Source organism: Lepisma saccharinum, chromosome 15 (genome assembly GCF_977018435.1).
Source record: "Lepisma saccharinum chromosome 15, izLepSacc3.1, whole genome shotgun sequence".
NCBI classification, from domain to species: domain Eukaryota; kingdom Metazoa; phylum Arthropoda; class Insecta; order Zygentoma; family Lepismatidae; genus Lepisma; species Lepisma saccharinum.
In genome coordinates this window covers 28,553,116-28,580,158 of record NC_139243.1, presented here as the reverse complement: position 1 = coordinate 28,580,158, position 27,043 = coordinate 28,553,116, and the positions used below count along the sequence as shown (strand labels likewise).

Here is a 27,043-nt window from a genome sequence, read left to right as displayed (position 1 = left end):
AGATGCATCGCGATATACAAGTTGGATCCTGCGTATTTCTTCACGACGCCGGGGTTGACTTGGGCTTCGATGATGAAATACACCAACGTGGAACTGGGCCTCATCGCAGAGAAGGAACAGTATGCTTTCATGGAGAGTGCGATACGCGGTGGCATCGTCCAATGCCCCCGACGCCATGCTCGGGCAAACAATCCTCATACGCCTGGTTACGATGCATCGAAGCCCAACACCTACATTGTCTACTGGGATGTCAACAACCTGTACGGCCACTCCATGTCCCAGTGTCTTCCCATCAGCGACTACGCGTGGATGACCGAAGAGGAACTCTCCTGCGAAGATTTTCTCAACTGGAGCGAAGATAATGAATGGGGCTGTTTCTTGGAAGTGGATCTCGATTATCCCGAAACACTTCACGAGAAACATCATGGATTGGCCCTGGCCCCCTCCAAAAAGAAGCCACCTGGAGGATCGGAGCCAAAACTCATACTAAGCATGGAGAACAAGCGGAATTACGTTCTGCACTACCGACTCCTCCAATTTTACATAAGTCACGGCTTGCAGTTGAAGAAAGTTCATAGAGGATTGAAGTTCCGACAGAGCAAGTGGCTGGAACCCTACATAACCGAGAACACGCGCCGCAGAGCGCAATCGACATCGCCTGCAGACAAGGATCTGTACAAACTGTTCAATAACGCCATCTACGGCAAGACGATGGAGAACGTGCGTAATTACATCGACGCAACGTTGGTCACGGACGAAAAGAAATTTGAAAAGATCGTCGCGTCCCCCTACTTCAAAAACTTCACCATTTTCGACGAGAATCTAGTATTCGTCGAGAGGAACAAGAAGCAAGTGATGCTCAACAAGCCGATTGCCATAGGTGCCACTGTCCTTGAACTATCAAAATTGCACATGTACCAATCGTACTACGATCAGTTTCAACCTTTTTATGGAGATAACATCCAAATATGTTACATTGACACGGATAGCTTCATTTTTCTAATCCAAACACCAAGCCTCGAACATGATCTGACTAAGATGAAGCATCTGTTTGATTTTAGCAACTTACCATCAGGCCATCACTTACATTCGGCAGAAAACAAAATGACGATTGGAAAGTTCAAAGATGAAGTTGGCGGGGAGTACATCAGCGAATTTGCGGGGCTTCGTGCCAAAATGTACTGTGTAAAGATTGCAGAAGAAAAAGAGATCAAGAAAGCGAAGGGGGTGGGAAAAATAAGTACCAGCAAATTTAGCATGCAAGACTACAAGGAATGCCTTTTTCATGGTAAAAGGCAACTCAGCACCGATCATCGCATTGCAAGTAAATTGCATGATTTGTACACAACGCGCGTAAGCAAGGTCGCATTGGATGCAACGGACAACAAGTTACGTGTTCTCAATTGTCAAATCCACACGCGAGAGTGGGGGCACTACAATGGAAGCGATAAATGTGACGTGTGTTAACCGTAACCCCATAGCCATGAAATCCGCTGTATTTTTGCCATTCTTCTTCAAAAACAAACGGAGGAAAAGAATGAAAGAGGGAGCCCTCGGGCGATGAAAAATAAGAGTTGAATTTAATGAGCCTCGGTTTGGAGCGGGCTTAACAACATAATAACAGGTTGCAACTTTTCATCGCCCGAGGGCTCCCCCTTTCATTCTTTTCCTCCGTATATTTTGAAGAATAGCAAAAAAGCACAATGTATTAAATAACTAACAAAGACAATGAATCTCTTTGGTTTTCGCAAACAAAGCAACATGGACACTGCATCACCAAATTCCAATAACCTCTTACCTTCCGTGTTATCTAAACTCAATGGTCTACTAATTGTACATCTTAATAGTATATGGACGGAAATAAATAACGATGTGGGCAAGATGTTTTATGTTTTTAATAACAATTTACATTTCTATGAAATTCCGATCGACGGGAAACTTCAAATCACCGTGAATCCGGAGAACACAGGCGAAATCAAAATTTCTACCGGCAAGAACATTTTTCGAATGAAGCACGACAAGATACTTTCTAACATGTCGTACGATGTGTCTGCAGGAGATTATCTTTACGTGGAACTCCTCGGAGACTACGACAAACTTATTCCTCTCTTCGTAGAATTACGAATCATCTATCCTATTATAAATAACCATTAACCAAAAATGCCTAACGATATTTTCGGCAACACCAAGCGTGTAGACCATGCAGAAGAGATTCTCATGTTGGACGTTCGTGTTAAGAAGTTGAGGACCGATTTGATCGCTTTACAGGAGACCTTAAACAAAAGTTTAGAGTCGGAAATCGCTACGCTCCAAACACAATGTCTCGATCCCATTCTGAAAATCGATTCCGAACTGAAAACACTGATAAAAAATTATGTCGACGTACCTTCTTACGACAACATTCAAAATATACAGTTGAGCATGGATTCGCTTCAAAATGATTTGGCCAAATTACAGCAATTTCAATCGAAAAATGAAGATTTGGAAAAATTGAAACTCGAAATCGAAGAGCGAACTTCCACAATAGAAAAGAATTTCTCTGAACTTCAAACCGTGGTGAATGATATTGATGTAGAACGCTTGCAGGTTGTTGTTTCCAAATTACAAGAAGAATTCACCGGCACGTTGGAAGAAATTAAATCCAAGTTGCAGACTTTGGAAGATACCATGACGAACCTACCATCGTCGGACGAACTGCAGATCATCGGTAAAAGCGTCGCGAACATAAAAATTCAATTGGAGGCCTATCAAGATTTCGAACACATTCAAACCACCATCGCTACGCTTCAGGCGTCCTTGGAATTGATCAACGAAGAAATTAAAAATATTCACGCTGAAGCAAGTGTGTTGACGAGTATTCAGGACACGTTGAGCACGGTTCAGCAGAAGATCCAATATTTGGAAAATTTGAACGTCGAATCCAATCTTACTCATTTTCATCACGTACTGGACAACATACAGGGTGACTTGGAATCGTTACGAACGAGCGTGCCTTCGAGCGAAGATTTGGAAAAATTAAAAACGGCGGTGACGGCACTATCAGATTCGAGTGACATCAAAAGTTCGTTGAGCGATCTCGAGAGTAAAGTGGCCAATCTCCCTACCTCCAAAGAATTACACGCTTTGAAAAGGAACATATCACGCATGCTGAAACGACTGGAAACGGAAACGGCGAACGTGGAACAGATTCGAGACGAACTTGCCTCGCTGGTGTCGACGCTGCCCACTTCGCAGAGCGTCGCCGACCTTCACACGCAGTTTACAGACATGCGAATCATCGTGAACGATCTTACCGAGAAGAGCTCGAAATTGAATCAAATCGAGAACCTTCAGAACATTGTCGTCAACATCAGAGATCAAGTTGGAGTGCTGGAATCAACGCAGGAATCGACGCTGGCCTCTTTCGGTGCCAAGTTGCAAGAACTCAACGAAAGCTACAAGCAGTTGAACGTGGAAGTGAAAATCAAACCGTCATTTTCTACCGTAACGGATACCATAGTCGAACATTTGTTGCCCGTACAAAACACACTGGGTCAGCTTCACAGCAACCTCGTTAGCGTCGACACTAAATTCGCTAAACTGCATTCTCTGCAAGCCATCGAAATCAACAGCGTACCCAATCAACAGAGAATCTCCACCTTCGTCGAAGGTAACAAACTGTACATGCTACATCCTTATCATCCGTACTACAAGTTTCTCCTCGATGGCACGATTCAGATAAACGAATTTTCGTACTGGTCTCACGGCAGAAAAGCTAGCGTTCCCACCATGACTTTGATATCGAATCGTGGTGTCCAGAAAGCAGGAAACATTCCTCTGGCACGTTGGAACGAAACGCGCAACATATATGAAATACACGAAGACGAAGATCTTACTGTTTTCGACGTGAGTGCCGGCGATAAGCTGATCATTCAAAACACGAGCGAAGTGCCACCCTCTTTGAATCCCATCACGCTGGTGCTTCTTTTAAAACGTAATCTCTAAAAATAATAAAAAATGTCTAGGCAAGCCATCGTCCAAGAATTGCATAAACCTGCACGCCGCAACTACGAACGTTTGGCTGTGGTAACCAAGGGAATCGACGACCTCTGGGAAAGCGACCTCGTCGAAATGAGTAGCGGCAAGTTAAAAAACGTGCATAAATTGAACAAGGGCAACAAGTACCTCCTCACCGTCATAGACACATTTTCGAAATTCGCATGGGCTCTACCTTTGAAGGCGAAAACAGGAACGTGCGTCACGGAAGCATTCAAGACAATTTTTCGCGAAAGCGGCGGCAGACGACCTCGGTTTCTGCACACGGACAAAGGGAAGGAATTTTACAATGCCGTATTCCAAAAGTTTATTCGGAAACACAACGTTCAACATTACTCGACCTTCAGTGACGTCAAGGCCAGCATCGTGGAAAGATTCAATCGCACTCTGAAATCGCGCATGTGGTCACGCTTCACGCTTCAGGGAAGCTACAAGTGGGTCACTATTCTTCCGGAACTTGTTAACGACTATAATCACACACGGCACGCAACGATAGGCATGAAGCCAGCTGACGTTACCAGGTCTGACGAGCAACGTTTAATTTCTAGCGTTTACTGTCCAAAGTACACGCCCACGACAAAAAAAGCTAAATACAAAATTGGAGAACAGGTGAGGGTTAGTAAATTGAAGCGAACGTTCGACAGGGGTTTTACACGAAACTGGAGTACTGAACTTTTTACCGTGGTTCGAGTTCTACCCGGGAACCGTCACACGTATATAATAAAAGACAGTGGTGGTGAAATTTTATTGGGGCGCTTCTACGAGGAGGAACTCTCTAAAACTAAATACCCCGACACGTACCTTATCGAAAAAGTTTTGCGCAAGAGAGGCAACAAACTTTTGGTGAAATGGCTGGGACTTCCGGAAACAAGTTGGATCGATTCAAACGAAGTGATTCTATGAGTACGTGGAATGTTGTGAAACGTTTACCTAATTCGGAAAGTCAAACGAAGAAAAAGAACGGCGAATTGCTCCCCGACAGCATCCGCTGTCTGATCGTAGGTCCTTCGGGGTGTGGAAAAACGACACTGCTCGTGGACAATTTTCTCCTTGCACCGAATTGGTTAGATTGGAAGAACAGGCACCTGTATGTGTTCTCGAAAAGTTTAGAGCAATCCAAATACCAGCAACTGATGAAACTGTACGATGGTCTGGACATTGCAACGTTCGCCTCGGAAATAAAACCACTCGACGATTGTCGTGAAAATTCAGTTGTTGTGTTCGACGACGCCATCCTGGAAAATCAAAATGAAATTCGCAACTTTTTCACGCAAGGTCGTCACAAAGGAATGGATTGCTTCTACCTAGCCCAAACGTTTTCCAAAATTCCAAAACAGTTAGTACGCGACAACGCTAATTTCATATGTTTGTTTCGTCAAGATCACACCAACCTCAAGCATGCGTACGATGACTACGTAGGCGGAGACATGAACTACAATCAATTTTCGGAAGGCTGCTGCTCTACTTGCTGGAACGGTGACGATTTCGGATTCGCTACGATCGACATGACGAGGAAACCCAACAACGGAAAATACAGAAACAAAATCAACGACTTTCTAAACGTTGCAACGTTGTGAGAAACGACGTATATAAATAACGTCATGACGAAACGAAAAATCGAAGACGAAAATCTCAAGCTTCGCGATTACCTCGCGAAACGCTTCAAAGGTTGGAAATCCGAAAATCGCGGATTCTACGAAGAGAAGAAACGTCAGGATCAACCTGTGATCGATGCCATCAGCGGTCTAGGTAAAGAAATTAAAAGTGTCACGGAACAAAATAAAAATTTGATCAACGAACTCCTACCGCTCGCAGCTAAAAGTTACGCCGTACCCACGCCCATTTCAAGCATTCCTTCGACGCCGTTCGAACTGAAGGATGCACCGACACGACGTCGAGCCATAGGCAGCACGTCTTCGGATAAAATCGAGTTGGGACCTTTGGCACGAGACTACCTGAGCACGGGGAAATTCGACAAGGATGAAGTGTTCGGATTGTATCCCAGCATGGAAACCAGCGAAGGCGGCGGTGTGGTGTGGAAGATTGGGAAATCGAAGGTGACCTTCGAAGCCAACGACATTAAAGTCAATTTAGGCGACAAGGATAGTTGGAACAGGTATCCGGGTACGGTGGGACTGTGGGAACTCGTTGCCAAAAAGCAGCCGAAAGATTACACCGACGAAGATTACCAGAGTTACAAGGAAATTCTGATCATGACGGATGCCTTGTACCAAAACAACGACGCCTCGCAGAATAGGGTGAAATCGAGCAGCGGCGAGAAGTACAGGAATCTCATCAAACCGATTTGGAACCAGGTCAAAACAGGCAGCGGGGTCAAACGCTACAACACCTTACCCAAAGAATTCGTTTGGGTGGACGACGTGAGGAAACTCGTGGACCGATTGTTGGTGATAGCCGGCGAAGAGAATGCAGGCAACCGTAATTTCTACAACGAGAAGGTTGGCATCGTGGACATGATCAGCACGAAACTTTCCAACTTCATCGTGAACGACGACAAGGGCATAGGTTACCTGATCAAAATCATCAACACGCTGCCTCCGAAATTCTGGAACGTGGCCGAAGGAAAGGGACTCGTAAACGACATCATCAACAAGTTACCTTTCGAGATGCATCTACCTGGCTACCAGTACTGCGGACCGGGTACCAAACTCGAGAAAAGATTGGAGAGAGGAGACAAGGGTGTGAATCCGTTGGACGCCGCATGCAAAGATCACGACATCGCTTACAACACCACGCAGACGGATCTGGATGCACGTCACGAAGCAGACAGAAAGTTAGAGCACGCAGCTTTCGAAAGGTTCGTGAGCAGAGACGCATCGCTGGGTGAACGGGTCGCCGCACTGGGTACCACCATCGCCATGAACACAAAACAAAAATTGGGGTGGGGTATATAAATAACATCCAGTAAAAAAACAACATGGCTTGCATAACTGATTTGCCGCACGAACTACTATCTAAAATATTCAAAAAGGTAGTTAACGGAGATGTTAATAAACTTGTAATCATGGCAAGAACGACGCCGGAATTTCGCATCGCTTGTAAAATGGTTCTCAAGGACCATCTTCGGGAGATCAGCGGCCTGAGGTGTGGTGATCTCAACATTCTGCTTTCGGCTGCAGGGGAAAAATTAAACGATAGGTTGGACGAACTGCACGAGGCGAGGCAGGGAAGAAGACGGTATACTGATGATTGGTACAAGTCTATGCAGGAGAGGGAAGATATCATTACGCACATCATCGCGTTCTCCGAAGCACGAACTTTCTTCCTCTGTTAAAAAAATAATAATATATATACATGCCAAAAAAAAACTTGATATATAAATAACACACATCGTGAAAAAAATAATCTTCGGTATATATAAATAACACACATCGTGAAAAAAAAACAATTAAATTTCTCTAACACACACACACTGAAATTTTTCTCTTCTTCGATATGACAACTGAAAAAATGAGTGATCTCCAAGCATTAAAACAAATGCTAAATTTGTCAGTCGAGTATGTAAAAATTCGGGAATTGGAAGTCGACAAACCTTACACGATAACTTCCGGTTCAATCGTTTCTACCCAGTATGGTCCCAAGGTACGCCTGTTGCTCAACGCACAATACAGTCTATTTTTACCAGATCGATACGCTAACATGTTATCCGACGAGAAGCTATCTATTTTAATCGAGAACAAAACTCGAATCGTGTACAAGGGGACAAAGGAACTTCTTGGCAAGAAAACGAAGCACGTAATAGAATTTGTGTAGCGACTGCGAGGCCTTGAAAATATATAAATAACATACCGTAAAAAAACTACACAAGAAAAAATCTCAGAATATATATAAATAACATACCGTGAAAATAACACATAGAGCATCAACATGAAGCCCAAGGGTGTCGTGTACCAGATACCATACCCCAATCTTAAAAATCTAGGTGCCCTCGATGGGTTACTCACCAAGAAACAACGCGAGAAGAAACGTTCTTGCTTGTCGAAAGGACATGGAATGAAATTACTGCTCAGCACACCTCAATTGAGACGGTTGCAGCGTTCGCGGAAACAGCAAAAGATCGGAGGTTTCATATTCAGCATCCCGGCCATCCTAGCAGCATTGGGGGCCGTTGGAAGTTTGGCTGGCGGAAGTGCCGCCATCGCGAAAACCGTCATCGACTCAAAGAAGAACAAAGCGGAATTGGAAGAACAGAAACGTCACAACCTGGCCATGGAGAAGAAAGGAGGAAAGGGCGTGATGAAGAAGTTTAAAAAAAAGAAACAGAAGCACTCACCAACCGAGACATTGAATCTCTGATCGAACCGTTACAAATCAAACACTTCAGAGGAGTTTTTATGTCCGACTCGTTACCTTCAAGCGTGAAAAGAAGAGAATGTGGAGTAGTCAACTTGGACGGTCAAGAAAATCCAGGCACGCATTGGATATGTTACCACAAAAATGATGATAAAGCATTCGTTTTCGATTCTTTTGGAGGTGTTCCACCTACAAATTTAATTCATTATCTAAAAACGAGCGAAACCTCTATATACTACAACGACGAACGCATTCAAGATTTCGGAGACGTGAACTGCGGTCATCTCTGCCTCTCCGTGCTCGCGTTTTTCTCTAAAATAAATAACCCTACGGTCGAAGATTTCCAGAAAGTACTGTGGAACCTGAAACAGCATCACTAGGATGGGCGTGTTCCATCTCACGAGCGAATCTTCAATCTTGAAACTCACGCTGCACGACAACATTGTCTATCCTAAATCCGTGGCTCTGCGTGCATTCTACAGCATGTACCTCATACCTAATGTTACGCAGCACAACAACAAAATTAGCGTCGGAAGCGAACACATCGTCGTCACGCCAGGACAATACAATCTTTCCACTTTGCAAGCTCAGTTACCCAAAGGCACATACTTTTCTCAAAATTCGGTCACTCACAGAGTGGAAATCCTATCCGCGACGGAGACCGTGGACCTGGGCACCATGGGAGAACTTTTAGGTTTCGAGAACGACACCAAACTCGAAGCTGGCATCAAGCACACAGCAACCAACATTCCTAAATTCTTGGCCATAGAGACTCTGAACGTACACTGTAACGTGGCAGAAGGTATGATCACGAAATCCTCGGACGGATTGTTAGGAAGTCACAAGCAGACGGGAATCATACCCACTTTCAAACCAAGTTCCGAATTCATGGAACCAATCATCTACACGCCCTCTTCGCCGATCTATTTTCCAGTATGTCGCAACCGCATAGACGACATAGAGTTGGTGGTGACGAACGAGAAAGGAGACGTGGTGGATTTCGCAGGTGCAACAACTACTGCCATCGTGGAGATCAACGTATAATAAATAACCATACATGTAAAATGGAGCAAATCGAAAGTTACGAATTGCAATCTTTCCCTCCCAACCGTCGCACGTTTGCCAATCTGAACGAAGCGAACAGGGAGATCGAATACGACGTGGACGTAGGCGACGGGTTTATTCATCCTCACAGAGCGGACCTCTACCTTCAATTCGACGTGGTGAAGAAAGAAAGCGGAGACGCGTTTCCTGCAGCAGCAAACTTGATACTCGTGGACAACTTCGTGCCTCACCTGTTCTCGCAGGTGGAGGTGAGGAAACACAATACCGTCATCGACAGAATAGATTATCCAGGCATCACGTCGACGGCAGTGGGAACGTTGAAATTATCCAAAACGGACGCAGCATACTATCAAGCGGGGGGATTCGAAGCCGGGACCAAAATATCGACGAGAAGTCACACGGTGCTCTTTCCCATGCGTCTGCTGCCGGGTTTCTTCTCAGACTACAAGGAGATCATGTGGAAGGGAGGACTGCGCGTTACGTTTCGAAGAGCGGCCAACGACAACGACGCACTGATGCGATACGCTACTTTAGGTCCGGACGGCACCACGCCGATAGCCAACACTTTACCCGAAGCAGCAAAATGCATCATCCGAAGCATGGAATTGAGAATGCCGGTGGTGGAATACGAAACGAACTACGCCCTCAAGTACAAAGCGGAGATCTTGAAAAGTCCCCAGGTGCCGATTCACTTTCACGGTTACCAGTGCGTGCAGAAGATGGCGTCCGGAAGTCACATGGAATTCGACGTGACGACGCAGTTCAACAACATACAGTTCGACATGCCAGATTTCGTCGTAGTGCTTTTTCAGACCGGGAGGGACAAGAATCAGGAAAAAGATTCCAGCAAATTCGACGACTGCAAGATCAAGAACGTTTATCTGAAGAATGGCAGGAAGGAAGTGTTCCCGCGCGAGAATTACAACCTCGACATGACCAAAAACAATTACCTCAAACTTTACGAAGCGTATTCGGCTTACAAACGCGTGACCGAGGGAAGTGTGGACATGTACTACACGCCCAGCGAGTTCAAAGCACGGAGACCCATGACCGTCATCAACACATCTAAGAGAAAAAAGGTTGTGGTCAACGATCGAACCAACATCAAGGTCGTCTGCGAGTTCCACGATGCCTTGCCCGAGGATACCCTATGCAGTGTCATCCTGATTGCAGAGAAGTCCTTCGCCTACGACGTGAAGAACGAGAGGGTCACAGAGCAGTTTTAACAAGTTTTTAACATCTATTTTCTTGCACAATAAGAAATTTTTAGTATTAGCACAATCAGTTATAATGGCACAATACGAATTTCACTAGTTCAGATCAGTTACAATGTTAATTTCATTAGTTATCAGTTACAATATCTTTTTCATCACTATAGCACGAGACAATCAGAAAATTTGCACAAAAAAATTTGTTGTTGTTTTTACACAAGAAAATTAACAATAAAATTCTTTCTTTTTTATCGTTTCAGATGCTGTCGAAACATCAAAAACACATACACACACACTAGAAAAAAAGCATGCAACTTTATTTGTAACACACACACATACATTCTCCATCTTCATCAAGAAAATATTAATAATAAACATAATTATTTTTATCTATATCTCACAATAAAACTCTATATCCAAAAATATCACAACATCAAAATAACACTAGAGTCGTTAGTACACGTTGCATGCATTACGGAGGTCCTCTGTAGGGTTTCATGGAAGTTTGGGGGAAAAAAAAAAACACGTGAAACTCTACAGAGGTGCGGTAATCTATAACCGCAGCCATTAGAAAACTTTTACATTTTTGGTTGGGCACCACGCACCCTGGCGAGGTTATACTGGCCAGGTATCCTAAAAAACAACAATTATTATTTTGTTTGTTTGTTTGTGTTACAATACGGAAATAATAAGAGGCATACGCGCGTGTGTGTGTGTGTGTGCGTGTGTGTGTGTGTGTGTGTGTGTGTGTGTGTGTGTGTGTGTGTGTGTGTGTGTGTGTGTGTGTGTGTGTGCCACGTCGTTCCCGAGAGAGAGGTTTACGAAGGTCACGATATATATAAACATTTGCTCCTTCAAAAATAAGAGAATAAGAAGATGAGAGCTCATCTTTCACTCATCACTGCTTTTCTGCGCCCTGAAACATTGCCAGCGTAATAAATGAGGCACGGAACGTGGAGAGAAAATGAGTGTATGTGTGTATGTGTGTGTGTGTGTGTGTGTGTGTGTGTGGCACATCGTTCTCGAGAGAGAGGTTTACAAAGGTCACGATCTACAAACATTTTAGAGGATGAGAAGATGAGAAGATGAGAAGATGAGAGAATGAGAGAATGAGAAGATGAGAGGAGTGTGTGTGTGTGTGTGTGTGTGTGGCACATCGTTCTCGAGAGAGAGGTTTACAAAGGTCACGATCTACAAACATTTTAGAGGATGAGAAGATGAGAAGATGAGAAGATGAGAGAATGAGAAGATGAGAGAATGAGAAGATGAGAGGATGAGAGGATGAGAGCTCATCTTTCACTCATCACTGCCTTTTTGCGCCCGTGAAACATCGTCAGCGTAATAAATGAGGCGCGGAACGGGGAGAGAAAGTGAGTTTTTTAACTTTTTGTGGTCGTTTGGTCAAGAAATCAGAGTTGCGGTCAGAGGTACATATTGACACTACTATCGTAATCACAATTTATGAATGCATTGTGGTAGAGACACGAGTATTTTAAATAAAGATGTGTTGCAATGCTTCTTTGGATCTTGACATTATTTTCTTCTTTCCAGCCCTATCACCGAAGAAGCTCTTCCTAACGGTCATCCTCCAAAGGGACATCAAGAGCATCGTCCTGGTGACGTTCTTCCCAAGCGCCCTCTTCGTCATAGTCTCTTGGGGTAGTTTCTTGGTTATACCAGAAGTAGTCCCTGGTAGAATGGTTCTACTTGTAACCACCCTACTGACTCTAGTCACAATGCTCAACTCAGTAAGGTGAGTATATTATAAAGTTATCGATTTAACTAACTATCTGACAGTCCTAAACCTGCAAGTCTTAGAAGCACCAGTGTTCCATGTGTCCTCATAAATGGAATTTTGACCAGCGATGCTAGTTTCCTATAGCCCCATTCACCATCGTTCTATGCAGGTTTGCAAGTAAGAATTTTGTATACCTCTCTCCTCTGTAGAATATGTTTCACATGGCCAGTAACCACCAACGTCTTTTTTATGCGATTATTACAATGATATCAGGATCATATGGACTTAGGTCATAGACTTTAATTAAGCATATATCTCCTTCAGTGGCAGGTGGATTAGAAGTCAATTAAATTAAGAGAAATCAGTACCGGGGTTTGGGTTCCAAAACTGAGGGGGCACGTCCCCAATTGAGAGAAAATATTAATATAGCAATAAAAGGGTTTGTCCTTACTGATTCATCATGCACACTCCAAATATATTGATCAAGGTTACGTTGTCTGTCTTCCTCTTATGATTGATTGATTTGGTGTTTTAAGTCCACTTTATGCACAGTAAGGCTAATCGGGACTGGACCTACAGTTTGAAGTGGAATCCGAACCACTATGTGGCTCCACGACGCTACCACTGCGCCACCGGCGAGACTTCATCCTCTCATGACGTAAGCACCAACTCATAAGGGGGTGAAATGTGATGTTAAACTTCTTTTCTCATTTTGATACGCTTACATCTCAAACCCCCTGAATCTAGGAACGTAAAATTTTAGGGATGTTTTCTGGTCATGACGTAAGCATTTATGCAGAGAGTTTGCAAATTCAACCCCTAGAAACATGAAAGTACTAATTAACAAAAGTTCTCAACAGATGGCTCTGTATGTGTTATACATCTTAACAGTACGGTGCGTTGTTATTGTCATACTTAGCGGTTGATAGTGGGTAATTTAACTTGAGTATTTTAAGTTGTCAAAAAATACAGCAATCAATTTTCTACTGAGTTTGTAAAACGTATGTTATGATCCAGATTGTGTACCTACTCTGCTTATAATGAAAATAAACACGCTTAGTATATGAAAAACTAAATATGCTGACCAAGGTAGTAATTTATTTTATTATAAAACATAAACTAAACGTAACGTTTCAACCTTCTAGCAAGGTCTTCTTCAGACTCTGTACTTGTACTTGTACTTGGTGCAGAGTCTGAAGAAGACCTTGCTACAAGGTTGAAACGTTACCTTTAGTTTATGTTTTATAATAAAATAACTTACTGCCTTGGTCAGCATATTTAGTTTTTCATATCATGGAAACAAGGCTCAATGGTGTTATAATTGGCTTAATATATGCAAATGATTTAATCATGTCAATATGGCTTCTTAGATTACACTTGGATTGTTCGTAACAAAAGTTAATTGTCATAAAATAAATTTATTTACAAACAGTTTGCATTAAACTTCTCCACATATTATGTGATTGTCCTCATTTCTTCGTCAGTCTTTAAGGTGGCAACACTGCACTTGATTACCAGTTAGGAAAAGCCAACTTTACAACAGGCTTCTAGAGATGGTTGACATAACTGCCAACATTTTCAAAGAAAGGTGTATTGTGATATTTATATTGTTAATACGTGTTACAAACAAATTAAGCTCTCACCATATGCATCATTATCTATACACTTTCACTTTGTCACGAAATATTTGGTTTTGAAAAAGTACAGCAGCAGTATTCTTCTTCTCTTCTCCTTCTTTCTTGCACTGTTTTACTTAAACATTTACTTTATCTCTCCATTTTTCTTGGTCTTCCTTTTTCTCATCCTCTCTCTTTCTTCCTCTTTTATCCTCGGTGTATCAATTTCTTTCTTCCTCTGCTCCTCTGTCTCTTTCTTTCTATTTTTCCTTGTTCCGTTCCTCCTTTGTTTAACTTCCTCCCTTCTGATTTATATTTTTCTTCCTTTCTTTGTTATTCTGTATATCCATCTTTATCATTCTGTATTTTTCTCTTGCTACCTCTGGATTTTCGTCTCTCTTCTTTTTGTACATTTTTCTTTCTTCCATTGTATTTCTTTCCATTTCATTCTCTTGGTCTTTCTTTCTCTCTCTCTCTCTCATCCTTCCTTCTTTCTTCCTCGGTGTTTCCATGTATTTATCACTTTCCTCCTCTGTCTCTTTCTTCTATCTTTGTATCTTCACTTACTCCTTTGTTCTCTTTCTCCTTTTCGCTTTCTCTGTTCCTATATCCATTTCTCTTACGTTCTTTCTTATTCTGAATATCCATCTATCTCTCTGGCTTTCTTTGTTTTTTATCTTTACCTGCCATAATGTTGATTTCTGGAATCAATGTATTAGTTCACTAAACGTTCGTCAAATATTAACAAAAGTAAAATAATGATACGTAGAAACAGAACAGTAACGGGATTTGGCATAAATATTCTAATTACCATCATACTGAACTTATTAAAATTTCCATAGAATAGAAGCTGTTCTAAAAGCACCATATTAAAAAATGGTGCTCAATTTGACGTTTTCGTATCATATTTCAGAAACTGTTGCAGGGTAAGAAAAACGTTTCAAACCCACAAATGTTACCGGTATAGTGATGAAACGAGTGTTCATATCCAGAACACTGCTGTTTGCCATGGAGGCATAACGGATACGTTCTGTGTGGAGGTAGATCTAGACACAATCCCGGCCATTTTCTGTGTTTTATGTGATCAGCACCACCCTCCAGCTGACTCTTCTGAATTTCCACCTGAAATCATTCAACCCGTTGTATCTCCGATGGTGTAGTGGTAACATCTTCGCCTTGTAATCTTGGGGTCCGGATGCGATGCCCAGTGGAGGTATATTGCGCTTTAGTTTGGATCTTACTTTAAACTGTAGGTGCAGTCACAATTAGCCTATCTGTGCATAAAGTGGACTTAAAACAACAATTCGAACAAATTCAATTCAGCAACACTGGGAATCGAACCCAGTCTCTAGACTCCAATCAGAGCCGTAGCGATTACACCACAGCTTCCCTGAAATATGGATTAACTTTCTCACATTTCTAAACGTTCTCATGTTTTGAGGCAGGTTACTTAAAACTAGAACAGCCGGATTTTAGACTAACCTAAAACCGTCGTTGGGGGTCAACTTGACGCTCAGGAAATTCAAGCCTTTTAATACGTAGTAAATGATTTTTTAATGATTAATGATGTTGAAATGACAAAATATAATATTTAACCTGTTTCACAATGTGCTTTTGCGTGAGTACAAGTTATAAGAGAGCAAAAAAGTGCGATATGACTCAACATATATTACAAATTAGCACCTAATATGTTTCAAAGTGAGGTTACACATGAAAATAAACTATGAATGAACACACAATATGTTCCAAAGTTCGTTAGACATCAGCACAAGTTAGCACACAACATATTTCAAACTGAGGTTACACATGAACATAACCTATGAATGAACACAATATGTTTCAAAGTTCGTCAGACATCAGCACAAGTTGAAAAATATGCACACTTGACAGTGACAGCAACACATTTTCCACAAATTGGTTTCTGGCATCCCTCAACGCTGGCAGAAGTCTTATTTTGTCCCTTGCATAGTTGAAAGGCACACTTCTTTCGTTTTGTGGTGTGTACTGGAACAATTGTAGGGCATCTGTTGCGTAAAGCACCAGCGCAAGAATATATCATCCGCGTGAAGTTGTGGAGCCTGATGATTCCTTGAAAAGTATCCAAGCATTGAGTGCGGAAATGTCAAGGACGTTGTAAAATACGTGAACAGTTACACATCCTGTATTGTATTTCCTCAGCATCTGGTCTGCCACATCTACGCTACATTTATTGCCATTGTAGTAATGACGGTGTTCAGCTTCTTCTTTCCACTTTCGTCTACAGACACATCCGTGCGCATGGTGCTAAGAATCACGACATTATTTCTGTTCTTGCACCTACATATCGTGAGTGTGTTGTTTCCATTCCTCAATGCAAGAGATGAATATCGTGGCGTTGAAGTGTCACGTGCAATTCTGGCTTGTTCAGACGCATTTTCCCAACAATTATGGTTTTCTTCACAGAAAGTTCATCTGCAAGTTTGACAGAAGTAAAAAAGTTGTCAGTAGTGACGCAGTGGTCAGTAATTTCAGCACCACACTCTCCCAAAGTTATACATTATTTGGTCGCTCTTCATCCGCCCAGTTACGAATAGCCATTCAAGACATATTTGGATTTTACATCAACTGCTAACCATAACTTGATGCCAACCTTGTCCGGCTTATTCGCCATGTATTGGATAAATCTTCATCTTGACTTACATGGTGCCAAGTGTCCATCAACGGTTATTTCTGGTCCAGGACTATAGCACAAATAACAGTTTTCCTTCAGCTTGTACCAAATGTCAGAAGCGAGAGCTGTCAGAGTGGCCAGGAGCTCTGATCTGCTGCTTCGGACGTCGAATCTGAGATACCGCATGATTTCAAGGGACCCATTGCCTGACATTGTTTCTTTGAACACAGGTGGTCCCCAATTATTGTTCCACAAATCATCTGCACAAAGTTTTGAATGACCTACTGCACCACGGGTATACAGGAGGGCGAGAAATGCATCCAGATCCTCCAGAGTGACATTCCAGTTACTGTCATCTCCAAGACGACGTCGTGCCTCGGCAACTGTGCATGTTTGAATGTTTTTCACCATTGATTCATTCACCATCAAACGCCAGGCTGAAGCAGGATTTGACCCAACGTTACGACGAGCAAAAGGCGTTGGTCCACTTGGAATTGCCACAATATTACGAGTTGGCGTGCGACCTTTGGTGGAAGCGGTGCTGCTAAAGTTCATCGGGGTCCAAACAATACCACTGGATGATGAGTGTAAGCCTTGTTGTGTGTGTGTGTGTGATTTCTTATCTCTATACATACACAAGACATACAAAATACGTAGGTTCAAAGTAAACATAAATTTAATGCATGGAAGCCATTCATGTACATCTTACACACTGTTACTATGACAACCAATCAATAACATGCTAAAAAATACAAATTATTCTTCTTCCTCTTATCATGCGTCTATCATCTCCTCCTGGAGTCTCTTTTTGTTTTAAGTGCTTGTCTCACCATATCTATCAGGAGGTTTCCTAAGTCTATTCGATCTCCTGATTGGTGTGTGCCCAGCGTCTGTATTTGGTTAGTTTTGGTTATCTCTTCCCTCTGCATCCTCAGGCTGTCCTGCGGGTGTCAATTCGAGGTTTGGATCAGGTAGATCTGTTGATGAGGAGTTTGGTCCACACTCACGTTTTCGTAGCCACCTGACGTGTACCGTTCGTCACCAGCAGAATGAGTTGGCATGTTGTTGCCTCATCCATGCCCACGCCCACGTCTGCGTGAAAGTCCTTGCCCGCTCATACCAAGGGAAGTCACATTACCGGAATTTTCCTCGGCATCACTGTGACAGAGGACGATGCATTCTGTAAGCTCACATTAGAAACACGAAAATCTTCATCGTTGCTGTCGTCACCACTCTTATCTGAATCTAACTGCTCCAGGAGGGCAAGGAACTCCTGTACACTCACCCCTCTCTTCATCGTTTACACGGAAAGACGCTTGCACACTGGTCGAAAGCTGCACGAACACTGCTGTGGAAAGTCCTGTCGCTATGACTCATCAAAACAAGGCCACGTTTTCTTTTTCTCCTCTGAGTCTTCACGATAAGAGATGCATGTTTCCCCATGCCGAGGAAAAAAAATAAGTCATTGGGAATGCAAAAACAGACATCCACTTGAAAATCGATCATTTTTCTTATGAGGGTCAACATGACCCTTATTGGCTGTTTTAGGTATGATTATTTATTTTAATAATTAACATAGAGAAATGAAAATTTGTCACAGTAAACTAGGAAGTATTTTAGGAAAACTCAGAAAATATCAGCTTCAACGTTCCATTGTATGATGAGATAAAGCATGGCTTCTAGTGTTAAAGTGCTTAGCTCTCAATCTTTTATTCTGTCTTGTGACCCTTCCAAAGACACCCAAATGTCAACCTCCCTATCACATAGTATACCCTGGACCACAGTTTGCAGACTACCGAGGCTCTGGTGTCTGGACTCACGACTACTAAAATCCTCTGTCGGTCTCGTGTCCTTTCGTCCCTATATGTATGTGATTCTTAGCGCCACTTTTGGCTAATCGCGACGATGAGGATTAGTAAATATATGCTGAAATTGGTGAAGGAGCATTCATAACTAACACCTATGTCCAGACCGGGAGGCGTATTTCACATGTGCACATTGAAATAGAGATTGGGGGCGGTGTATGAATGCTCCCTATTGGCTAGCAGACTGCCTCAATGATATAGGATAGGTCACTGGCATTTATTTCATTGACTTGTGCGAACACTTTCTGTACACCACAGACTACAAGCAGAACCATCTAGTGGGAAAAATGCAACGCAATCGGATAGTAATCAATACTCGAAAAGCGAATAGACTTTCTTATTGGAAATAAAAGCGGCAATAATTTTTAAAATGTTGGATGAAAATTCTTATACAATGATTTAATATATTGGGTCATTTTCAGCTTTTCGTCAGATGCAAACAAGGAATATTTTTAATTCTTACTTTAAAAATCTGTCAAATCCTTGAGTTGCGCCAAAACCTTAAGCGCGCGGCTATTTGTTTTGTAAAAAGTTGTTACAAACCAGATATTACAGTACATACTGGAAACAACACAAGATGAAAAGAGTTGAGTTTCAAAAAAGAAAAGTAGATGGCAGCACAAGGTGAAAGAATATAAATAAGTCGCTGGAGGATAAGTATCGATTTAGTGAAAGTAAACTATAACAGAGAGGTGTAGAAAAGATCAAAGCAATGTATAAAAAGTAGCTAATAGATGGGAAAGGAAAATATAAGTGGTTTAAATCATTCAACAAGTTCAAGCCTGTAATCAATTGTAAGGCACGCCATAGAAGTAATCAATAAAGAAAAAAAATAGACCAACCAACCAGAAACTTCTCCATTACAAACCACGCCCCCAATCTCTATTTCAATGTGCATATGTGAAATACGCGACCGGGAGTCGATTCTCCGGCGTCTGACGTTCCAGAGCGATGTGCTAATCCTAACCACCTAGCCGTGGAGGTTACATATGTTCTTGATTGGTCCGTAATCAATCTAATCACCAATCATCCTCATCTTCGCAATTAGCCAAAAGCGACAGAAAAACCAAGTAAAATAAAGTAAACCAATCAACCGAACTGAAAGCTAGGCTACATCAAACATTAATCTTCTTTAGAAACATATAATTATTTGTATTGAGTAACTTAAATAAGTGAATGTGGGTGATATAAGAAAGAACTAAAGTCAAGATAAACCCAAGGAATTATTGTAATTTGATACATTTCTATGCAAGTGTATAAATAAATACAAGTTGTGTATTCGTAAGTCTGCGAGTGCTTTTAACTTTCCTCAACGGACTCTTAGTGTTAGTGAAAACTTACTTCGTGAACAGGATACTACTTTCCACTAAACCATTAAGTCAATATAATGGCCACGTCGCTTGATAACACAATTTCTTGTCTTATCTTTTAGAATCAAATACAGGCAAATTTAACCAATTCCTCATTGTTTGTGAGGTTTGAAAAATTTCTGTAGGATATTTGCATATTATTTGTGCACGAAGATTCTTTCATAAATTTGTACACATTTTGCATAATGATGAATAAGTATTGTGCTTCCACGTGTCCATAACAATAAATATTTACAGTTATGGTAGTAATAACACTAACATACCAAAGACCTACTTGCAAGTTTTAATAAAAATGCTAAATATTTAGGCCGTTCAAAATTGATTGAGACTGTGCCCCGTGTGCCTACATGCAACAAAGGAGGATGGAAGTGAGGGTGGTGTGTAAGAGCGGTGACCTTGAAGTGTGGGCCGCCTGAGTTTCACTTTCCTAGCTGCACACAGCGCCACGTGGCAGGCATTTGTTTCTGACAACGTAGTGAGAGTTGTGGACAAGTAAGCTGCTGTCAAGTGGATGTGTATGGTATCAGCACTGAAGGTCAAAGGTAGACCACGTGGTTCCTGTGGAAAGAAGAAACCAGCCGTGGACGTCGTCGTTCATCTCGAACCTCTGGCATCAATCAGCTGGTGTCTGATATAGAAATGAACGACAGGCATGTGACTGTGAAGGCTCCTTTCTTGACATTGCACTGCAGTGGCGTCGCCAGAATTTTTTCTTGGGATGGGCTCAAGGCTGCATAAAATACTAGTATATTTAAGTGGGCTCTTGTTCGGTGGTCATGTCCAGGACCGGCCCTAGGAATATTTCAAAGTGGAGCGACGTTTCATGAACGTTGTGCTGTACTTGAGCATTCTTGTTCGTGGCTCAAATTCATACTTATAATGCAATTATTACAAATATTTTGACTGAAATTGTTATTAGTGTTAAAAATTTGACATATAAATTTCCTGTATTTTCTTTAAAAAAATAATATTATAGAAATAAAGCAAAATAAGCTTTCCTCGGTTAAAGAAAAGCTTTTGTAGGCTTTTACAAGACAAAGCTTGCAAACGTAATAATGGGGAAAATAAATTCAACTGATAACATAAAAAAAGGATTTAATTTACCAAAACTCATTTAGTCACAGTTACAGGAAAAGTAAAAAGAATTCTGGAATAACAATTTTGATCAAATTTATTCAATATTTTTATCCTATCTTTGTAGGTTTTCTCATTGCTCTTTCATGTGTTGGAACTTTATTTTGATCATTTTGGCGCACGTTAACATCTTTCGCACCTTAATGAAAGGAAACCAACCTAATGGAGAATCTATAAACGTTATTCACTTTTGAAGTGAAATCGATTTAACTTAGTCATTGTTAAGGTCGCTTTGTGTGCATTATACTATTATTAACCACCTTCTTACTTTCGTTATCTAACTGATATATATATATATATATATATATATATATATATATATATATATATATCATGTATTCATTCTATTTGGAAGGGCAGACGGGTAGCCTGAGACTATTTTGAGGTGGGCTAGAGGGCATCCTCGCCCACTCGGTGGCGACGCCCCTGCGGCTGTGAAATCTGCCACCAAGCGGAACACAGTTGCACTGCTTATAACCAGGGCTCAAAAAATCCCGGTCGCCATGGCGACTAAAAATTTCAGCCTGGCGACTGTGATCTTTTGCTGTAATATGTACGAAATTTTGATGATTCTAAGTTCAAATTGCAATAGAGCGTAAGTTGACAAATGATTTTTTTCTTTTATCAACGTTGTGAACATTCCATAGAGTCAGTAACAATTTCTTACCCTTTGTCCCGCAACACCCCATTTCCTGTGCTTTCTAAAATAAAATAGCGATGTTTTGAATACCGTGATGCTCAGCATCTTATACAGAGTGTTTCAAAAGTCGCACAACCCAAACTTTGGAAATGTATATCATGAAAACCGTAAGAGATATTTACACCGGGTTTTCTGCATTATAATGTCTCATTCATTGAGATATTTTTCAATGCTTAAAATTCGGTTCACTCCGTACAAAAAATTATATAAATTCATAACTGACGGAAAGCAGCATTCAATTTTTTTCCAGAAATGAACTTCTGAGTACGAAAAATATGTAAGAAATGTTCGAAGGGTCATGATTAGACATTTGATGACTGATGCCATGTCGGTCTGTCATTTGCGACAAATATTGGTCATGTGGAACATTTGATGAATTTTTGACTGGCTATTTTATGGATTGAGTGAAAAGCGCCATTTTTGAACATATCTCCGTATATGGCAACACTAGCAGGTCGAAATATTGCCAACAGTCGCATGCAAAATATGTCTAAGTATTGGCTATACATTTACGTCAAAAATCTTATATCAAGATTTTGTGCCGAAATAGGACTCTTGAGAGAATCCTAGGCTGCCCCTGGTTACATTGAATTCTCTTCGCTCACTTTCGCCGCTACTGTGCCTGTTTTTTTAAAATTGATTCAGCATGGCGTATTCATTGGAGCAGTGCGTGTGCATTGCTGAAGAGTATTTTACTACTCATTCTTACACTCATGTACAAGAGGTTTTCTAATAAAAATGCCCTGCTTCTGTTGTACCTCATAAAGCAACTGTTTTGCAATCAGTCAAACACCAACAAATGATCCCACAAATTGTAGATCAGTTCTCAGATGTTTTCAGCAAATTAACAATGTTTTTTTTTAAAATAATGTAATTGCATTTATTTAGATAAATGCTAACAAATTTATGAACCCAGTGATAGCCTACAGGATTAGTTTAGTGCAGAAAACCGGATGTAAATATATCATTTCCTGGCGCCTAGCCTTGAAGAAAATTTCTCGAGCACTGACTGTGTGAACTGATTGTGAATCATAGCTGTTGGTACACCTTCTTTTCATAGAAACCACGTGGTCTACCTTTGACCTTCAATGCTGATACCATACACCTCCACTTGACAGCAGCTTACTTGTCCACAACTCTCACTACCAGAAACAAATGCCTGCCACGTGGCGCTGTGTGCAGCTCGGCAAGTGAAACTCTGGCGGCATACAGTCCATGGTCACCGCTGTTACACACCACCTTCACTTCCGTTCTCCTTTGCAGCATGTAGGCATACGGGGCACAGTCTCAATCAATTCCGAATGGCCCAAGTATCATAAAAGAATACAATCGAAGCAAATTCAACATGTCTTATGCACGTAGACTTTTTTAAGTTTTTCTTTTCCTGCTTCAATAGTGTACCAGTTCGCGTAAACAGAGCCTCATCTCCTGAGACCAATACCTGGTAAGTCATGGTGCTGCATTTTATCTTTGACCGCTCAACATTTCGTGACATCATCTAGCGTTGCCCTCGACATTAACATTTGTAGCTACTAATTTTCATATTAAATAAAAGGCTTTTTATGCATGTTCCTGATGTGTTTACCAACTGACCCCCTAGTAAACTTCCTCCTCCCATTCCGCTCCTTAACAAATTAATTTCAAAGTTGTGACCAATCATATTTGATGAATTGCTTTGCTTGTATGTTTGAATTAGTGTTTAAGTCCACTTTATGCACAGTAAGGCTAATTGGAACTGGACCTACAGTTTAAAGTGGAATCCTAACCACTATGTGCCTCCACCGGGTATCGAACGCGGAACTTCTTGATTACAAGGCAACGACGAAATCACTGCGCCATCATACTGCTCTCGCAGTATAATTGAACTACGTACTTAAATCGTTATTACAAAATCGTGTTCAGATAATCTAATCCGTTGAGAGAAATTATATGCAACTCTCAAACTAACCTCAAGTCTAGTCTAACCCCTGCTATACATTTACATGAAGTATATTTATAAGACAAACGTGTATAATGTGTTACTTCATAGATATTGCCCACATTTACTTAGTTAAGATAAAAATTGTAAATAATTATAAAATGCAACAATAAATCAAAATAATCTAGGTCTTCCTGCCAATTTCAAAATCTCATGAAATATGATGTGATATGCCTCATAACGTGAAAATAGTTTCCCATATCTGCAAAAGCTAACGAACTGTGAATCAAAACAAGAGGACGATTTATAAAATTTAGGTCCCTAAGCTATCCTTTGTTTTAGGATCTGCTGACATCATCATCATTATTATCAGAGTTTTGTTATCATAGTACATCCCTTTTACTACTTGCATTCACTGTATTAATAACACTTTTAAATTTAAAACATGGACACATCTGATTAAAATTTATTAATTAAACTTCGATAAAACAATACACTTACATTTAACTCTCGTAAAACTATCCTTTTGGCTTTCATGGTAACCAGCTGATGAATGAGAGACTCAAAGTTAATTTCTTTCAAGACATCAGCCCTTGCTGTCAATAATACAAAACTAGAAAGTTTGCTATCCGATGCATAATTTCTGAGGGCAGTTCTAATATTTCATCTAATATATTAAAATGGATGTATGTGTGTGTGTGTGTGTGTATGTTTGTTACTGCATAACTCTCGAAGGCCTAGAGCAATTTCAACCAAACTTGGTACACGTATCACTTGCAATCTGGAAAGAAATACTGTGGGGGTCAGACACCCCTTGCACCCCTAGCGGTGGGGTGGGAAGGAGTTACATGTAAAAATAATCGAAAATGACCGATATTAGTGTGGAATCCATAGTTTTCTGGGACGCTAAGATGAATACTGACACTCCCAATGCCGTTCAATTCCAAGTTCATTTTACACTATAGTTAGAATTCATTATTTTCCTGTCTAATAGAAGATTGGTATAAATAAATACCCGGGCAACGCCGGGCAATCAGGTAGTTCTTTATAGAGCACTGGATGACCACTCTCCACTGGCATTTGATGGTAAAATCTCACAGAAATTTCCAGAGCAATGTCAAGATTTGGGAAAAGCACTGTAAAATATTTTTCACGAATAAGTTTTAAATAGTCGGTAGCAGAATTCACTTTATGCTTTGCTTCGGTCAAATGTAAATCCCTTAAACATTCTTGAAAGTTGATGGTCGTTGTCACTTCAGCTCCTTCAGTATTTAATTTTTGTGCGCTACCTTTGACTTTATAGTCTAAGATAGCCTAGTGGCAAATCCCTCCTGTCAAGAGGAAAGAAACACCAAACTGACGGCCATTTTAAATATGATTGCCATTTCCCAACATGGCGGCAGTGACACAAATTGGATCTTACGGAATTTTAGTATGTTCATTAGAAAATAAAGAAAAGAAGCATTTCTGCAAAATTTCCATTCCTGACCTAATATTCTTCTTAAAATGTATAGATTTACTGCACTATTTTGTGAGAAGCAGTATTTTTTTAAATTCGATATGTTTCGCCTTCTATAGCAACATAATTATTGTAAAGTTGGCAACTCTCAGCTGGTACTCAGGTGATATTTTACCAAACATTACTAAGAACACAAATTTTATCTCTTAACTTACAGTAACAATAACTAGATGGAGGTGTGTACGTTAAGAACTTAAAATATTCATAGAAGTATAAGATCGATTAAATTGACGAGATTTTAGTCGACATATGTTGATGTGTTATAATCGGTTTATTCTGATAGAGCACCAATTAGACGGTCTCATCTCTACTATACTTTACTTGATGTATGTGTGAGTATTTCTCAGGTTAAAAAACTTCGAACACATATACATTAGTTATTTAAAGCAAGCAAGTTTAACCTGCATCATCTTCTGTTTTTTTGAGCACTTTTTTAGCAATAGTATATTGTTTTCCTTCAGCTCTAATTTAATCGTGTCAATGAAGATGAATAATGAAGAAAGAGAACATGTGACAAGCACACCTTCATACAATACCTTACCCGGGATTCAAAACTAGGTCCTTTTGAGTTCAGACTCGTTCGTCTGATTAATTGTTCGATTTTATTTTACTTTTCTTTTCTGACACTTTGACAAATCGCGAAGATGAACACTAGTGACGTTATGATGAAATTGATGAATGGACACTTACAAACATCCATGCCATGGTGGGTTTCGAACCCGAGACTCCCGGCGCGATGTGCTATCCAGTGTTGTTAAAGGTCCAGGATCCCATAAATTTTAATGGGTTCAGTAGGAGGGATTGGAGATAGTGGACATTACTTTATTCATAACGACGCTCGGCTATTGTTATTCTGTCATTTTAATTGACATTAATGGGGTTTTAATTCATTATCGAGGTGTGACGCTATTGTTAATTAATCAAGCAGAAAGTGTAGGGGTAGGGGAAGGTAGATGAGTCATAGATGACTCATGCGCACGTGGGAGCTTGGAATTAATGGTTTTCCATTAGTGCACAATAATTGTATCCCATTTTTACCCTAACCTAAACCTATTGTTGTATTTTATATATGCGTTAATAGCCGGATATGAGTCATGGATGATTTATGCCGTCGAGGGAGCTTGGTTTTCCATTCGTATGCAAAATATACTATTATATAACATGGTTCCGGCCTATTCTAACCTAATTCTTGTACTTTATATATGCGCTACAGCTGGATATGAGTCACCGATGATGATTCATACAGACGTTGAGCTTGGTCTTAATGGTTTTCCATTAGTGCACAAAAGATACTATTATGGAACCCGGTTCCGGACTATTCTAACCCAAGAAACCTGGTTCCGGCCTATTCTAAGGCTCTTTATGCTTTTCTTATACGCGAGGATGAGTCAAGGCTGATTCATGCACTCGTGGGAACTTGAAGTTAATGCGTTTTATTCACGAACGAGGAGACGGTTCCGGCCTATTCTAAGCCAATTTTTGGCTATTTATGCGAGGTTTGCAGTTGGTTATGACGTCACGGGCGGCCATTTTGGCGTCGATCTTGAGTCATATTTGGTATAATTGAAGAGCTCGAAGAGTCCAGGGTAGAGGCTAGAAAATATTAACCAATGAGAGAAGGTTTTAATATATGAATCATCCAATCAGAGAAGAACAATGAAAAATAATATTCATATTGAGGGGCCTTTTGTCTAAGAATCTATAAATAATGAGCGGAAGACGAAGCGGTCCGAGAGGGTTCTCAAGTGTTTGGCTTGAAAGACGTGCTGCCTTTATGGTGTCTGTGTTGTTGCAGTGCCACTAAAGGCTTTCTAACTTGGTAAGTATCATTTTTGTGTACTATTCTTTATATCAAGTTGTTTTTCACTGCCGTGGAAACAAAGTTTAAACGTTTTTACATTATTTTTG

At 40.8% G+C, this 27,043-nt stretch overlaps 1 protein-coding gene across 2 annotated transcripts in view; it reads left to right on the top strand.

The window, feature by feature from the left end:
- Positions 1 to 27,043, top strand: part of LOC145999438 (glycine receptor subunit beta-type 4-like) — a 258,162-nt gene that overhangs the window by 204,675 nt on the left and 26,444 nt on the right. Inside the window, exons 8-9 of one of the 2 annotated variants that reach the window (XM_083136399.1) lie at positions 12,177 to 12,378; positions 23,095 to 23,142. In XM_083136399.1, coding sequence (XP_082992525.1) covers positions 12,177 to 12,378; positions 23,095 to 23,142 — 250 coding nt within the window. The remainder of the gene's footprint in view (positions 1 to 12,176; positions 12,379 to 23,094; positions 23,143 to 27,043) is intronic. The other variant, XM_083136400.1, reaches the window with a different exon arrangement.